Raw genomic sequence first — 18,009 nt, 5'->3', positions numbered from 1 at the left:
TAGGTATGGGTATGTTTATCTGATGCAATGGAAGTCTGAATCTTTTGAAAAGTTCAAAGAGTTCAAGGCTGAAATTGAAAACGCATTGAATAGACGAATTAAAACACTTCGATCAGATTGAGGTGAAAAGTTTTTGGATTCTGGATTTCAGGATTATTTGATAGAACATGGAATCGTTTCCTAGCTCTCAACACCGGGTACACCTCAACAGAATGGTGTAGCAGAAAGAAGAAATAGAACTTTATTGGACATGGTTCGTTCGATGATGAGTTATGTTTCCTTACCGAACTCGTTTTGGGATTTTGCAGTGGAGACTACGATATACATACTCAACTGTGTTCCTTCCAAGATGTTGCGAGAACACCTCTAGAGTTGTGGAATGGGCGTAAAGCTAGCTAACGTCACTTTCGGATTTAGAGTTGCTTGGCACGTGTGCTTGAAGAAAATCCCAAGAAATTGGAACCACGGTCGAGGTTATGCCTCTTTGTAGGCTACCTCAAAGGTACACGAGGGGGTTATTTTTATGATCTGTTGGAAAATAGGGTGTTTGTTTCCACGAAAGCTACTTTCCTAGAGGAGGATCATATCAGGGAGCACAGTCCACGTAGTAAAGTCGTGTTACGTGAGCTTTCCAATGAAACTACTGAAACTTCAACAAGAGTTTTTGAAGTTCCTGCTTCATTAGCAAAAATTGTTGATGATAGTTCATCTAGTAGGTTAGTTCCATCTCAAAAGTTGAGGGAACCTCAACGCAGTGGGCGGGTTGTAAACCCGCTTATTCGCTATCTGGGTTTCACAGAAATCCTTGCTATGGTAGCAGATGACGACGTTGAGGATCCGTTGTCTTATTAGAAGGCAATAGAGGATGCAGACCGTGATGAATGGGTCAAAGGCATGGATCTCGAGATGGATTTGATGTACTTCAACTCAGTATGGGATCTTGTAGATCAGCCTGATGGGATAAGACCTATAGGTTGTAAATGGATCTACAAACAAAAATGGGGTGCTGATGGGAAGGTGCAAACCTTCAAGGCTCGACTTGTGGCAAGGGGTTATACCCAAGTAGAGGGAGTTGACTATGAGGAGACTTTCTTGCCTATTACCATGTTAAAGTCGTTCTGAATCCTTGTTGTTTGGGTTTCACAGAAATCCTCATAGGCAGGAGTTTGTAGACAGTATATACGAACACCTGTGATTGTTAATATATGATATTTACTTCACACCTTGTTGTTTTGCTCGGTTATTTGTTTTATTTGCTTTACCACAAACCAATAAACATAAAATCCCTGGTTATCTGTATGTGACTCAAGCATATATGTGGTGACATACAAGTGGATCGTGTCTTGAGTGATAACCAAAATGGTCTGTAGTATACAGATAAAGGAGGGAAACCTTATCCTAGTAACGCTACAGACGCGGCCCACTTTGTGGAATTGTCACAAGTGTTGTGACTTGTCACGGATGGTCTGGTCCTGATCATTCGTGTTGGGGATATGCAAGTGGGGGCATTTATACAAAAAGTTTGTATAAGACCTGACCATGAAGTGTTAATGTCTCGTTATATAACATCATTCATGACAGAGACTTCACTTCACTAGGATGACCATAGGTAACATGACCTCAATCCTAAGTGAGTTGGGAACTCCTGTCATTGAGGGCGGTCCTTTGATTTGTATGGGTGCGAATGGCCAGTCCCCGATTCAAACCTACCATTTTGGGGATTCGTCTGATTTGGGAGCTGGGAACTCAGCTACACAAGATGGAATTCACTCCTTCCCCGAGGCAGGGGTAAGTAAATAAATGGCTCCCTTAAGGGCTGATTCCAAAGCTTAAACGATGTGGCACCACACACCTTCTCTTGGCCTGAAAGGTGTTTACACATAGTTGGACTATGTTGTATTGTTCATTAGAGGAATCAGTGGTACTTAAGGAGTGAGATGTAACTATAGAGGAAAAACGGTAAATTGGCCCAACTGTACTTACGAGCATCTGTGAAGGGTCATCGTACTCATGATTGGTTATATCCGATGGAAACAGAAATATATCTATGGTAAGAAGAGTTAAACTGTTGGTCTTTAGTGGAATCATTGACAGTTAACGGATGGTGGATCTCGTGGCCAAAGAGTTTAGACAGCTATTCACCTACCGTTGGAGCTTCAAGCCACAAGTCCATTAGGTCACCTGGGTAGCTTGGATAAAGTCGAGAACCAGTGTTTGGGTTAATTTGAAATGTTCAAATTGACAAGAGGAAGTTTAATTATATATGATATAATTGTACTGGTTAATTATATATGATACAATTGGCAAAATGTATGGATACATTATTTTGGAGGAAATTAGATATAAATATGATTTATACCAAGTAGAGAAGAAAATACTATAGTAGATATATGATATCAAACTATAGGATATAAATATAATATGATTATATTTATTAATTAAATTAATTGATTAATTATTTGATATTTAACGGATTTATCCACGTTCGGATGTGAGAAGTGGGTTGCAATGGTTATGGTAACCGGTGGATTAAAACAATGAAAATCATTTTCATTTTGATCCATTCGTGCATTCGTATTATCACCCGCGCCCAAAAGAATCCGTGAAAGCGATCGCGAGAGACTATACCATAGAAGCTCGTCCGTCTAAACGATCGTCTACCTCACGTTTTCTCTAAATGATCGTATACATTTTTCCTAAACGATCGTTCAGTTTTTCCTACATGATCATGTAGCTCTACTATACGATAAGCATTTCCGCTATATGATAACAGAGTTTCATCTCCCACTTGCTTATCGTCTACACGATGCATTCTCCTCCGTCCTCTACCAAACTCATCAAATCCCACTCTTTGGGTTTTTGATGCAGAGGATACCCGGGTTTCTCTTGTGGTGGTGTCGTCCCCACTGTGTGTTCGTGTACTTTCTGATCGTGCTGTTGCAATCGACATACTCGCTGGGTGCTGGTAGATCCGGTGGAGGTTTCCACTGCTTAGGGTTCAGCGTTCGAAGAGTGTCTTCATTTGGTATGAACCCTTTCCATGATTTTACTATATTTTGAGCATGCCGATAATTAGATTATATGGATAACTATATGTGTTGAATGTATATCGTTTGTGTTTCGGACACTGTGAAATTGGAGCAATCTAAACTCGCTCATGGAACTCTCGGTATGAGATCCTTCAAATTGACGTCAAGATACCCTTTCTGAATGGCAATCTTGAGGAGACCATTTACATGATGCAATCCGAGGGATTTGTTGTCCAAGGTCGAGACCAAAAAGTTTACAAACTGAATCAGTCCATTTATGGGTTGAAACAAGCATCTCGATCTTGGAACATTCGGTTTGATACTACGATCAAATTGTATGGCTTTGACCAGAACGTTGATGAACCTTATGTCTTCAAGAAGAACATCAACGCTTCAATAGTTTTCTTAGTGTTGTATGTAGATGATATACTACTCATTGAGAAGGATGTAGGTCTACTGACTACAATTAAGAATTGGCTAGCATTGATAAGATGTTGGTCAAGTACTCGATGCAGGACTCCAAAAGGGGCCTACTGTCGTTCAGGCATGGAGTCACTTTGTCTAAAATCATGTGTCCTAAGATGCCTGAAGAGGTTGAGGAAATGAGACGAGTCCCATATGCATCTATCATTTGCAGTTTGATGTACGCGATGGTTTGTACTAGGCCAAACATTTGTGGAAATAGTCAATAGATATCAGTCTAACCCAAGCCAGAGTCACTAGACCGCTGATAACTTGTAGAAATACAAGTTATTTATACTGTTTTATTTAGATATTGTTTCCAAAAGGAAGAAAAGTTGCGTCGTTTGTATAGAAATTGGCCAAGAAATGCAAGAATTATAAATTGTCGTCAATACACCCACTAACAGCATTACGATGGTAGAATGGTATATTTCTGTTCTGTTTTGCAGGAAATCAAGTCACCGTATGCGTTCAAGGCTCAAGATAAACTAAACAACGCATCTATGTCGCATTGCGCCCATCATTCAAGAATGAATAGACGATCAATGCAATAACGGCGCATACGACAATCGATCCAAAGCTTAACTTCAACCGCATGCGGTAATCAAAAATAACACCGCATGCAGGCACACAATCGAAGATGTGAAAGAGCAACGCAAATGTGGAGGAGTCTGATGAATGTACAGCTAACCGTTGTGCATTTCTGACGGGATTGATTGTGTAACAGAAGGAATATTCACTCCACCATTTCGGGAACTACATAACAAGAAAGTGGGGATCATAAGTCAAAGAGTCAAGCCTTCATCTATAAATAGCCTCGGAGAATTCACTGAAAATTACGCTTGAATACATAGAGAATTGTATATACTGATCTATGAGAGAGACTGGTTAAGCGACTAATCTGAGCAGATCTGGGAAGAATTAAGAGATAAGGCTGAGAGATGAGTCTCCGGGCAAGAATCGTTTCTATCCCCGTCGTGAAGCTCTATACGAGGTCACTTCTACCAGACGAGCAAGCCTGAGAGGGAAGCTCTTCTCTTCATCCATTCCATATGCCGGTAAGAAAATCCACCGTCCAGATCTGTGTCAAGACGTTGACACTCTTCTGTATTTGTTTCTATCTCTTAATCATCAATCTTATTCATCTTCTTAGTTTATCATTCACACCATGTATCAGACGCTAAATCTTAGTATTGAATGTCATGATCATTTCCATCTCCATTTCTGTCTCTATTTTCGTTCATCCTAATTCACTTTCTTCGTGATGTTTTCTTAATCCCTTGGATAATTAGCATGAATTAAACAAGTAATTAATTGGGTTGAGGAAATAATTATGTTTAGTCAAAGCATGTTAGACGACATCTTCACCTGTGAGAGCAGAAGTGAAGATGTCATTCCAATCTATCGAGAGAGGGTTAGAAGAATGGGTTCACTAAAGTGAGAAGTACTTCCAGAGATGAAAGCAACCTTGCGTTCATCATGTTCATCCCTATTTCACCATAGAGATATGGGAACACGGCCGATCACTGAGAGGTGTACGCCAAGGGAAAGTGGAACCTTAGTTATATCTTTAACACAATTAACAATCTTACGATGTTTGTACTAATTATTCCTTCCCATTCTGATTCATCCATAAGCCTTGCCATCGCATACAACGATCCTTTGTATAAACTTCACAGTCAATCTCGAACTCAGCATCATGTATATCATGTATCTTGTATCTTGCATCACGTTAGCTTAGGTTTATTTTTATCCCACTTTATTTCTATCGCAACTTTACTTTATCTACACAATTTTACTTTACCGCAATTTAATTTCCTGTATAAACACACAACTTTTATTAATTGAAAAACCCTCGATCGCATATATCACAAATGTAACACATTAATGACAACAATCCCTGTGTTTGACCTCGGATCACTCTGAGAAACTTGCGTTGGAATTATACTTGGTTTCAACGCAAGGAAACTTGTGACAACACATAGCATACTACAAGCATTTCATTAATAACGCATACATCTAAAAGTAGTATCGCATTATATTCATCCATGCGTAGTGTAACACACATAATAAGAAGATAATAAGTATCTTTGGAGAACGATGGACTACATGCTCGTGTATGGATCTAGGGATTTGATCCTTACTAGATACACGGATTCTAACTTTTAGACTGATAAGGACTCTCACAAGTCCACTTTAGCATTAATTTTTACTCTTAACGAAGGGGCTGTAGTGTGGCGAAGTACTAAGCAAGGGTGCATCACCGACACCACTATGGAGGCGAAGTACGTAGCTGCTTGCGAAGCTGCTAAAGAGGTCGTCTGGCTCAAGAAGTTCTTGATAGAACTGGAAGTTGTTCCAGATATGTCTAAGCCAATCACCCTCTATTGTGACAATAGTGGTGCTGTGGCGAACTCCAAGGAACCTAGGAGTCACAAGCGCGGCAAACACATAGAGCGGAAGTATCACCTGATCCACGAGATAGTGCATCGAGGGGACGCAATCGTCACGATCGCTTCGGAGCACAATGTTGCTAACCCGTTTATGAAGGCTCTCACGGCTACAGTGTTTGAGGGTCACCTTCAGAGCATGGGTCTACGGGACCGCCCGCAGCTGGACTAAGGCAAGTGGGAGATTTTATTGTACTGGGTTTTTATGCCCTAGTTTATTGATTTGTACTAGTTTTTTGTACACCCACACTCACTTTAGGACAAGTGGGAGATTGTTGGGGTTGATGCCCTAAAGTCTCATGTCCTTAGTTTGTAAACAGTTTGTATGAATGTTTGTGATGTAAATATATGATATTTACTTCACTTCTTGATTTGGCTCATTTTGATGTTTTATTTGCTTTACCACAAACCAATAAACTTAAAATCCCTGGTTATCTTTATGTAACTTAAGCATGTATGTGGTGACATACAAGTGGATCATGTCTTAAGGGATAACCAAAATGGTCTGTAGCATATGGATATAGGCAGGAAATCTTATCCTGGTAATGCTACGGATGTGGCTCGCTTTGTGGAATGGTTACAAGTGTTGTGACTTGTCACAGATGGTCTGATCCTGATCATTTGTATAGAGAACATGCGAGTGGGGGCGTCTTATATAAAGAGTTTATATAAAACCTGATCACGAAGTGTAAACGTCTCGTTATATAACACCGTTCAAGATTGAAACTTCACTTCACTAGGATGATCATAGGTAACATGACCTCAATCCTGAGTGAGTTGGGAACTCCTGCCATTGAGGGTGGTTCTTTGATTTGTATGGGTGCGAGTGGCCAGGGCGCAGACTCAAACCTACCACTTTGAGATTCGTCTGATTTGGGAGTTGGGAACTCAGCTACGCAAGATGGAATTCACTCCTTCCCCGAAGTAGGGGTAAGTAGATAGATAGCTCCCTTAAGGGCTGATTTCAAGGCTTGAACGATGTGGCACCACACACCTTCTCATGGCCCAAGAGGTGTTCACACATAGTTGGACTATGTTGTATTGTTCATTAGAAGGATCAGTGGTACATAAGGAGTGAGATGTAACTACAAGGGCAAAATGATAAATTGGCCCAGTTGTACTTACGAGCATCTGTGAAGGGTTATCATACTCATGATTGGTTATATCCGATGGACACAAAAATATATCTATGGTAAGAAGAGTTCAGCTGTCGGTCTTTAGTAGAATGTCTGACAGTTAACGGATAGTGGATTTCGTGGCTAAAGAGTTTAGTCAGCTATTCATGTACCGTTGGAGCTTCGAGCCATAGGTCCATAAGGTCCCCTTGGTAGCTTGGATAAAAGTTGAGAGTCAATTTTTGGGTTAATTGGAAATGTTCAATTGACAAGAGGGAGTTTGATTATATATGATATAATTGAACTGGTTAATTATATATGATATGATTGACTAAATGTATGAGATACATTATTTTAGAGGAAATTAGATATAAATATGATTTATATCATGTAGAGGAGAAAACACTATAGTTGATATATGATATCAAACTATAGGTTATGAATATGGTTATATTTATTATTTTATTAATTGGACGGTTATGAGATAATTGGTCGGCTTTCTCCGAATTCGTGTGTTAGTGGGAAGTTTAATTCAGTTCTAGTAACTGAAGAATAAAATGAAAATGGTTTTCATTTTGCAAAAGTGACACATAATCGCTCACAGTGTGATAAGCCTTCTATCTCTTAGTGTTTGAGAGCCTATACGATAGTGTCTGTTTACTAAATGATCGCATACCCACGCGCTCTTTATCTAGGCAATCGCTTACCTTTTCATAGACTATCGCTTAGCGCCTGAGCGTAACTAAACGATCGTAGCTTTTATTACACGATCGTGTACCCCGCACTAAACGATCAAGCACTTGACTATACGATAGTCTTTCAATTTTCCCACTTGCTTGATCCTTTGTACACGATAGCCTTTTCTCCTCCCCTCTACCAATTCCATCAAAGCCCACCCTTTGGATTCTCACTCCGAGAATACTGAGGGCTCCAAGTGGTAGTGTCGTCCCCATTGCCTATTGTTCGTGCGAAGCTGTTCGTGTAGACGACCAAGGTGTTGTTGGGCGATTACTTGTTAAACTAGTGAGAGCGAGAGGCGTTCGTTCACGTGAAGAAAAGTCTTCAACTGGTATGTTCTCTCGGTCTCTTGTTTTTATCCTTTTAGCATGCCAGTAATATAGCGTTATGAATGCAAATTTGTATGTTTGAATGTATATGTGGAAATTTTGTCACAATGAATTAGAAAGATTCACTTCCGCTCATAGGTACTCTTGTATAAGAGTTCCTTCAATTGGTATCAAAGACAGTTTTCTGATATTCCAATTTCATTGCTGCAAAGAATTGCATTTACATTCTCGGTGGGTATTAGCATGTCTACTATCTATTTTAATTGTTAAATCGTTTGTGGCTGTGTGAATTAATGGAGTTTTCTGGGATGAAACCTCGGTTTGTTAAATTCTTTTACATTTTCCAGTTAATTGTAAAGGCCCCTACGTTTTTGGCATAATTAACTGCTATTGAGTCTGTAATTTCAAAGTTAGTTTGAGTTTTGAATCGTTCGAAAAGAAGTTCGGAGCAAGGGTTGTTGTTCTTCGAGGAAGAAGACGACCAAGCGTTGGTCGGGTCGTGTAGACGATAAGGTAGACGATCGCTGAGCATCGGATACTCTGGTGTCGTTTAACGCGCGCGCGCACTAGACGATCGTATAGCTCAGCATGCCTCATCGCTTAGTTATTGATTATACGATCGCAGAGTAATCACACGGTAAATCGTTTACCTTTTCGTGTGTTATGCGATTATCTAGACGATCAGGCTTCGCAATCTCGTTGTCGTCTAAACGATCGTTTAGATAAAAAAAGAATTAAGACTATGACTAAAGTAATCATTACAAAATTTAAATTATATAAAGTAAACGGTTGCTTTAGATTTGGAGACTAAATCATTATATACAACATGGTTGAAGTAAATTATTTTCTTTTAATTTAAAAAGCTAAAGATATAGATATGTGGCTATTCAATTTGACATTAAAAAATAGGAGATTTAAAAAATAGAAAAACAAGGAAATTATTTATACAATGATAGAGAATTTATTAATGTCATCAATGATAGAAACCGATAGAAATCTATTCATATCCATCAGTGACAGAAACTGATAGAAATCTATCAATTTTTTTTTTTTTTTACTATTTCTATAAATAGTTTGATATTTTCTTTATTTGTAAAATTTTTCTTTTTCCTAATGTACTTTTTTGAAGTTTTCATATGGTACAAATTATATTCCATTTTATCGCTTTTGACCATTCAATTTTTTCTAATAGTATATTGTATCGTGCAGTTGAAGAAGCAAGTTTTGACCCATGAAGATTGAAGAATGAACTAAAAGAAATTGAGATAAAACAATTAAACAATCGTGGAGAATCAAACAGCTGTGAGAGGCGATGACCAAAAACGACTTTAGTAGGCCAGATATTAAAATGCCTCCAATTGAAAAAAAATAATAATAATAAAAGAAAAATTATCCAATTAATTTCTCCATACCCAAATATCTTCTTCTCTCTGTAGATGTTTTTCTCAGGCTTCCAATGGTGAGCACAAAAAATTTGAGTTCCTTAATTGGACTCATCAAAGACAAAGCCTCTCAAAGCAAAGCCGCGCTTCTGGCTAAGCCCAACATTCTTTCCTTTCAACTCGCTCTCCTCCGAGCCACCACTCACGACCCCCACGCGCCGCCCAGGGAGAAGCACCTCTGTGTACTTCTCTCTCTTGGCAAAACCTCACGCGCCACCGCCGCTGCTGCCGTCGAAGTCTTAATGGACCGCCTCCAAACCACCCAAAACTCCGCCGTCGCCCTCAAGTGTTTAATCGCCGTTCACCACATCGTCAAGAACGGCGGCTTCATTCTACAAGACCAGCTCTCTGTTTTTCCCTTCACCGGCGGTAGAAACTACCTCAAACTCTCCGATTTCCGCGACAGTTCCAATCCCATTTCTTGGGAGCTTTCCTCTTGGGTTCGATGGTACGCTCAGTACATCGAAACTGTTTTGTCTATTTCCCGAATTTTGGGGTTTTTTGTTGGTTCTTCGACCTCGAACGAAGAGAAGGAGAAGAAAACAGAGCAGATTTCAGGGATTTTGAACTCCGATTTGCTTAAAGAGACCGAATCTTTGGTGGGTTTAATCGAAGAAACTTCGAAAATGCCTCACTGTTTGCATCTGAATGGAAACAGATTGGCGGATAAGATCTATGCCTTTGTCGGTGACGATTACTTGTCGGCTATGAAGGAAATTTCAATCCGGGTTACAGAGTTTCATCAGCGGCTCAGTTGCCTCAGTTTCGGCGAATCGGTCGAGTTGGTTTGCGCGTTGAAACGGCTCGATGATTGCAAAGAAAAGCAATCCAAGGGAATTTCTTCAAAGTACGAAGTTTTGATGGATGAATTTTGGGGTTCCATTAGAGAGACCAAGAATTTGATTGGGGAGTCCAAGGAAAATCAAGAGGGCGGTAAATTGGCCAGGACGAAGAGCAGGATGAGCGACTCGGGCCGGTTTATGGAGCGGGCCATTGCTGGTTCTTATTGTGAATCGCTTCGGTTCGGTCTGAGCGGTTCGATTTAACGTGCAAAGGGTTTCCGGTTCCAGGTACAAGGGAATCGTACTTTCTGCTTAAATGATTGTATTGTATTTTTATTTTTTTTTATTTATTTATTTATTTTTTTTGTAAATAAGTTTTGTGTGTATGTGTTTTGAGGGGGGAAAAACAAAATTTCTAAACTTTTTAAATTTATTAAACTGAACCTCAAATTCAGATACTCTCAATCTTAGCTAGGAGTGTTGTAATTTTAACCTAAATTTGCACTCAAAATATTGTTAAAAAAGATTTTCTAATGATTATGAAACATATTTTCAATATGAAATTGATAATATATATATATATGTTATAGAGAAATGAAATTATAGCTAAAATTTTGTCAAATGTTAGCAAGTAATAGATTTGTGGTTTAAATGCCCCTCATTTCCTTTCTTTTGTATTTATGAGTGTTTGGATTGGTTTATGTACACTCCGACTAATCTGATAAGACAATCTACCTGCTCTAATAATGAATTAGCAAGTAATAAATTAGTTTAGTTTGTTCACTTCCTCATTTAAGTATGAATAAAACTCGTAGGATATAAATCTTAAGTAGGTGATCTCTCATTTTTTGTTGGACTAAAAAATTCTTATATTTGTATGTAATTTTTTTTTATTAAAACTAATAAGTTTGAGGAGGATTTTTACACTATTTTATGTTAAAATAATGAATTAGCAAATATTGCACTGAAGATTGAAATTATAACACTTATTTAAGTTTACAGCCTAATTTAGATAAAATCTAACAAAGTTGTATAAAAACTTATTCAGTTTATGTCAGAGTTCAATAATTTAATCTGGGCCAAAATCTATAGTAGGATTTTGGTGTATTTGTTGCGTTGTATTTATGTATATATAAATTATTTAATGTTTCCTTAAGAATATAATATATTAGAGAAAAAAGTAGGTTCGGTTTTGGAATCAGTCAAAGTTCAAACTAAATTAATCCGCTTTGAAATCAAATTACTATCCAATAAAAAAACAAAAACCAATAGATTGGTTTTTATTCGATCCGATTTTTTTTCTTTACATTGTTTCTTTCTGCTATTCAAATTAAAATTGCACTTTTTTTTTTTTTTTACTTAGCCTTCTTCTATATAACAAATATACATACACCATAATAATTTATCTTTTTTTTCTTAACAACAAATATACATGCACTATAATTATTGAAATACTAAAAAGAACTTAAGGTTACTTTATTTTCATGGGTATATATACCTTCAATTCAGTTTGATTTTGACTAGTTTTTCTAAAAAAAAGTTAATTCGAACTAATATATTTTTGTTTTCTCCAAATACAAATCAAGATGACCGATTTTATACTAAAAAAACTAAATGAAACCAGCAGAATGGTTTGGTTCAATTTGGTTTTACCGATTTTTCGATTTACCCACCCACATACATACATGCGTACATACATATAGACTAGACTGCAAGATACAACATTTCATTTAATGGAAATTGTGTCAAATGAGTTAGATTTTAGACAATAATTTCAAATTGTCCAATATTGTTATGAAATTGAGCAACACAACATGAATACGGATATGGAAAAATATAATATAATAATATTTTTATGTAATAATAATAAATAAATAAAAACTAAAATTATAAAATTGGACAATGGAAAATTTTAGGGGACTTTGGTATGGATTTTTCACCAATGGATATATATTTTTAAGATCCACCAAAGGTCACTATTTATAGGCAAAATGGCAAGTAGGATGTGGACTTACATGACACCAAGCATGAAATACTACAAAGCACATGGACAACATGAATATTCATAATAGGCCTTTGGGACACTAAGTAATGGGCATCTGTTTTGTAGTATTCATGAAATACTACAAAACACACGACCTTTGGGACACTAAGTAATGGGCATCTATTTTTCATTATAATATTCATAATACTCTCCCTTAGATGTCCATGTATATATATATGAAATATGCCTCGTTGAAATATTACTAGAAAAAACTTAATGGGAAAAAACCCCAGTGAAGAAAAAATAGTACATATTCATATAATATATACTCCTAAAAGAATACAATATATTTACTATCACTCATGAAAACATTACTTTTTCTCTGAGTTGCCACATTTCAATGTTAGGCACAAGTTTTTCAAAAGTTGCGGTTGATAATGCCTTTGTAAATAAGTCTACCATGTTATCCTTCGAACAAATTTGTTGTACAGTGATATTGTCATTTTCTTCAAGATCATAAGTGTAGAAAAGCTTTAGTGAAATATGTTTTGTTCTATCTCCTTTAATATATCCTCTTTGATTTGGGCTATACAAGTTGTGTTGTATTCGTATAATATTGTTGGAAGATTTTTATTAGAAGACAAGTCACACGCTTCACAAATGTGTCGAATCATTGACTTTAGTCAAACACATTCTCGACTAGCCTCGTGAATTGCAAGAATTTCAGCATGATTTGAGGAAGTGATCATTATAGTCTGTTTCATCGATCGCCATGATATAGCAGTTTCTCCAATGTGAACATATAACCTATTTGAGATCTAGTTTTGTGTGGATCAGATAAATATCCATAATTTGCATAACCAACTAAATCAAAATTTGATTTATTTGAATAAAACAAATCGATATTGATTGTTCATCGGAGATAACGTAGTATATGCTTAATTTTGTTCCAATGTCTTTTTGTAGGAGAAGAACTATATCTTACTTTAACAGCTTCTGGTGTTTGGACTACTGGTCCAAAAACCTAACGTTTTGAAAATGAGTTTAATTTTGCCTTGATTGCTTCTTTCCACTGAATCCAATCTTTTCTATGTCGACATTCTTCAACAGATTTTGGTTCAGGGTCCTCATTTTCAGATATAATATCAAGAGCAACATTATATGCAAAAATGTTGTCAATAATTACATTAGTTCGATTTCATCTTTTTCCTATCATGACATAACTTATTGAAATTTCATTATTATCTTTAGGTATTTCACCTTCCTCACTAGTCATGTCGATGATTTCTTTATAGGTATTTACATCCTCAACCAAGTCTTTTTCACTATTGATTATTTTTCATTTTCAAAGATTTTTATCTTTGGAACCCACTGGTCTACCATGCTTTTAGCATGTTCCAGACTCATTAATGACAACTTGTTGTGTTGGAATACCAAATTTTTATGGAACATTTGTAACTGGTATATGTGACTTAGTTACTTTCTTTGCATCTATAAATGCATCTAGTAATCGATTTGCTATATTTTGCAAATGAATTATTTTCTAAACTTTAAGTTCACATTGATTTGTACGGGGATATAAATGAAACAATAACGATGCATTCCATGTAATTTATTTTTCCAACTTCTTAATTCCTCCCCCTAATGTTGGAAAATTTGTCTCATTAAAATGACAATCAACAAACCGTGCAGTAAATACATCACCCCTCAGGGTCTCAAGATATTTAATAATTGATGGGGAATCATATCCAACATATATTCCTAATCTCTTTTGAGGACCCATCTTAGTGCGTTGTGGTGGAGCAATTGGAACATATATTACACATCTAAAAATTCTCAGATGGAAAATATTTGGCTCATGACCATAAGCTAAATGTAATGGCGAGTACTTATGATAAGCTATTGGCCTAATGCATACAAGTGACGCTACATGCAAAATAGCATGTCCCCATACAGATGAAGGAAGCTTAGCTCTCATAAGTAATGGTCTTGCAATTAATTGCAAATGTTTTATAAATGATTCTGCTAAACCATTTTGTGTATGAACATGGGCTACATAATGTTCAACACTTATCCCAATTGACATATAATAATTATAAAAAACTTGGGATGTAAATTCATCAGCATTATCAAGACGAATGGTCTTAATTGTATAATCAGGAAATTATGCTATTAACTTAATTATTTAAGCAAGTAATCTTGCAAATGTAAAATTTCGACTTGATAATAAGCACACGTGTGACCATCTGCTGGATGCTTCTATTAATATCATAAAATATCTAAATGGTTCACTTGATGGGTTAATGGATCCACATATATCACCATAAATTCGTTCTAAAAATGCAGGTAATTTAGTCCCTACTTTAGCTGGTGAGGTTTAATTATCAATTTTTCTTGAGAGCAAACATCACATGATAATTTATTAGATTGAAGAATCTTCTGGTTCTTCAATGGGTGTCCATTTGAATTCTCAATAATTCTCCTCATCATTATAGATTCTGGATAATCCAATCGGTCATGCCAAATTATAAATATGTCTGGATTCATGAACTTCAGGTTTATTGTTGCATATGTTTCAATTACTCGTATATGAGTATTATACAATCCAGAAGATAAAGCAGACAGCTCTTCCAATATACGTTCTTAATTTGAGACAGTGGATGTGATATATAGATATTACACATTATTCTTACTATTAGTCTCAATATGATAACCATTGCAATGTATATTTTTAAAACTTAGAAAATTTCTCTTTGATTGACTAGAGAATAATGCATTGTCAATTGTAAATTTTGTTCCTCTAAGGAAAATAATATTTGCTTTTCCAAAACCTTCAATCAAGTTTACAAAACCTGATATTGTTTGTACTTTTGCTTTCAACATTGTCAATTTGGAAAAGTATTTTCTATTTGTAAGTTTTGTGTGTGTAGTTGTACTGTCTGCCAGACATAGATTTTCTTTGCTCATTTTTTAAACACCCAATATATGAAAATAATCCATGTTTTTTCATTAAGAGATTATAATTACAATAAGAAAAACAACACTTAAAATATACAAAAGTTACTAAAAAAAACATGAAGATAGATAAAAGAAAACAACAATATTAAGTCTAGATATTCTCAAAGTCAAAAGAAACACTTGATGTGTTAATCTTCTCTTTAGGAGATTCAAAGAAATCTGTCATAACTAAATTTGTCATGTGGGATGGTCAAATATGTCATTATCCTGATATGCAAAATTTTCTTCCACATTTTTTTCCTTTTTCTTCAGGGAGGTTTGATAGAGGTCAACTAAGTGTTTTGACGTACGATAGGAACGTGACCCAGCCTAGTATTATTTTGAACACTCTTTGAAATTTTATCTTGTGGAGCTTTTCCTTTGTGATCATCATTTTATGTAGTTCTTTTAAAATTTAAATGATTAGAACGACTACAAAAATAATAATTATTTCTTCCTCTAGCACGATCACAACCTCGACCACAACTATTATTAAAATTTACAGCACTTCAGGGAATGGTGTTGTTCCGATTGGTCGAGATTCATGATTTTTCATCAATAACTCGTTATTTGGTTCGACCACGAGAAGACATGAAATTAATTCAGAATACTGTTTAAAACCCTTCTCTCAATATTGCTGCTGTAGGAGCATATTTGAGACATGAAATGTAGAAAATGTCTTCTCTAACATATTAACATCAGTAATTTTCTCTCCGCATAACAACAAGTTTGAACTGATTTTAAATAATACGGAGTTAAAATCACTTATTGATTTGAAATCTTGTAGCCTCAAGTGCATCTATTCATAACGAGCTTTAAGAAGAATAACTGTTTTTTCATGATCACACCTCTCTTTCAAATTTGTCAACAAGATATAAGGATCTTTTATTGTAAGATACTTCATTTTCAATCCCTCGTAGAGATGATGACGAAGAAAAATTGTAGCTTTTGCTTTGTCCTAACTAAATGTCGCATTTCCTTCTTTAATTATTTCTCCCAAGTTCATAGCATCTAGGTGAATTTTGGCATCGAGGACCCATGACAAATAATTATTGCCATTAATGTCAAGGGGTGCATATTCTAATTCTGTAAGGTTTGTCATGGCAACACTATCACAAAATATTGTATTTATATTAGAAATTTAATATGTACTAAATATGCAAAATAACATTTAATTTATTAATTATAACGAAGAGGGAAAACAGACATACCTTTAGGACCTACCTTTAGCAGAGAAAACGATAGGAGCTCGTGCTGATAATATGTTATGAAATTGAGGAGCACAATGGGAATACATATATGGAAAAATATAATACAATAATATTTTTTATATGATAATAATAAATAAATAAAAACTAAAATTATAAAATTTGACAATGAGAAATTTTAGTGAAATTTGGTGTGGATTTCTCTCCAATGGATATATATTTTTAAGATCCACCAAAGGCCATTATTATAGACAAAGTGGCAAGTAGGATGTGGACTTACATTGATACGAAGCATGAATTACTACAATGTACATGGACAATATAAATTGTGACACATGATCTTTGGGACACTAAGCAATGCACATCTATATTTTATTATAATAATCATAATAAATATAAAATTAATTGTTATTGATAGGATTTTAGGTATTTAGGGTATGTTTGGTATACAGAATTGAGTTGAGTTGAGTTGAGTTAGTAATAATAATCTATGTTTGGGTTGCAAAGTTAAGATGAGTTGGTAATAATCTATATTTGAGATGTTGAGTTGAATTGAGTTGGTTTAAGAAGTTTATGTTAAGAGTGTAGAGTTGAGTTGGGTTGAGGTGTGGATATGTGGTACAATTTTTTGTAAATGTGAAAAGTATGAATTTTTTATGACATTTTTACCTGAACTTTTTATTCCATCATTCAATTCCACAAATACTTTTTCAAATTTTTACACTCGTTTAGATATAAACTCAAGAACTTCAAATGTAATTATTGCACTTGATGTAAATAAAATACTATTTTTTATATAATCAATAATCTTACAATATATTTGTATGGAAATTCATTAAATAATAATAATCTTCATGTAAGAGAAAAACATCATGTGAATATATATATTAAATCTAGTTTACCACATTTAAGTTTGATTCAAAGTTGCAATTGCATGAAATGTGAACATTTTCTAACCAAAGGGTATGCGAATACTTGAGTCCTAATTTTTTCATTGCTTTTTATTTCACAAACACAATCTTCTCTCCCAATTATTTTCTAGTTTCTTTCCAATTACTTTCTTGATGAAAATATTTTCTACACTATTAAATCTTTGTTACATCTATTTGGGTTCGAAACTTGGAATATTTTCAACTTACTACTTGTTTAGCAATGTACATTTGCAGTAGCTTCTTCTTTCATATGTTTTCATATTTTAGGCACACGTTCGGTCTCCTACCATTTGTCATGACACTAACAGTGTCACAACGCTCCTTACAACATTGCACAGTATCTCTATTTAATTAACATCTTGGTAAGAGCGAAGGGCATTGAGATTTAGACCAATCTAAGAGTAAGACATCACGATTTGCCATCCCATATAATGTGAGAGTCAAGGAAATTGCTAGAGGACGAACACAATCTTCAGGGTGTAAACCAAGACCTTAGTAGACGATCTTACTTGGAGAGAGAGTTGATCGGCTAATCGTTTCT

At 35.5% G+C, this 18,009-nt stretch overlaps 1 protein-coding gene and 1 pseudogene across 1 annotated transcript; one reads left to right on the top strand and one right to left on the bottom strand.

Annotated features, from left to right (window-relative positions):
• The first annotated feature begins 9,169 nt into the window (after nucleotides 1–9,169).
• Nucleotides 9,170–10,805, top strand: LOC120089888 (putative clathrin assembly protein At4g40080). Its single transcript, XM_039047314.2, is given in 2 exon segments — nucleotides 9,170–10,582; nucleotides 10,585–10,805. Coding segments are annotated over 2 exon segments (1,086 nt in total). The 5' UTR covers nucleotides 9,170–9,579; the 3' UTR covers nucleotides 10,668–10,805.
• Nucleotides 10,806–15,827: 5,022 nt separating this feature from the next.
• Nucleotides 15,828–16,430, bottom strand: LOC150032575 (uncharacterized; annotated as a pseudogene).
• Nucleotides 16,431–18,009: the final 1,579 nt, after the last annotated feature.

This window comes from Benincasa hispida, chromosome 11 (genome assembly GCF_027475165.1).
Source record: "Benincasa hispida cultivar pf3 chromosome 11, pf3_genome.v1.1, whole genome shotgun sequence".
Lineage (NCBI taxonomy): Eukaryota > Viridiplantae > Streptophyta > Magnoliopsida > Cucurbitales > Cucurbitaceae > Benincasa > Benincasa hispida.
This window is presented reverse-complemented; position numbering and strand designations above follow the sequence as displayed.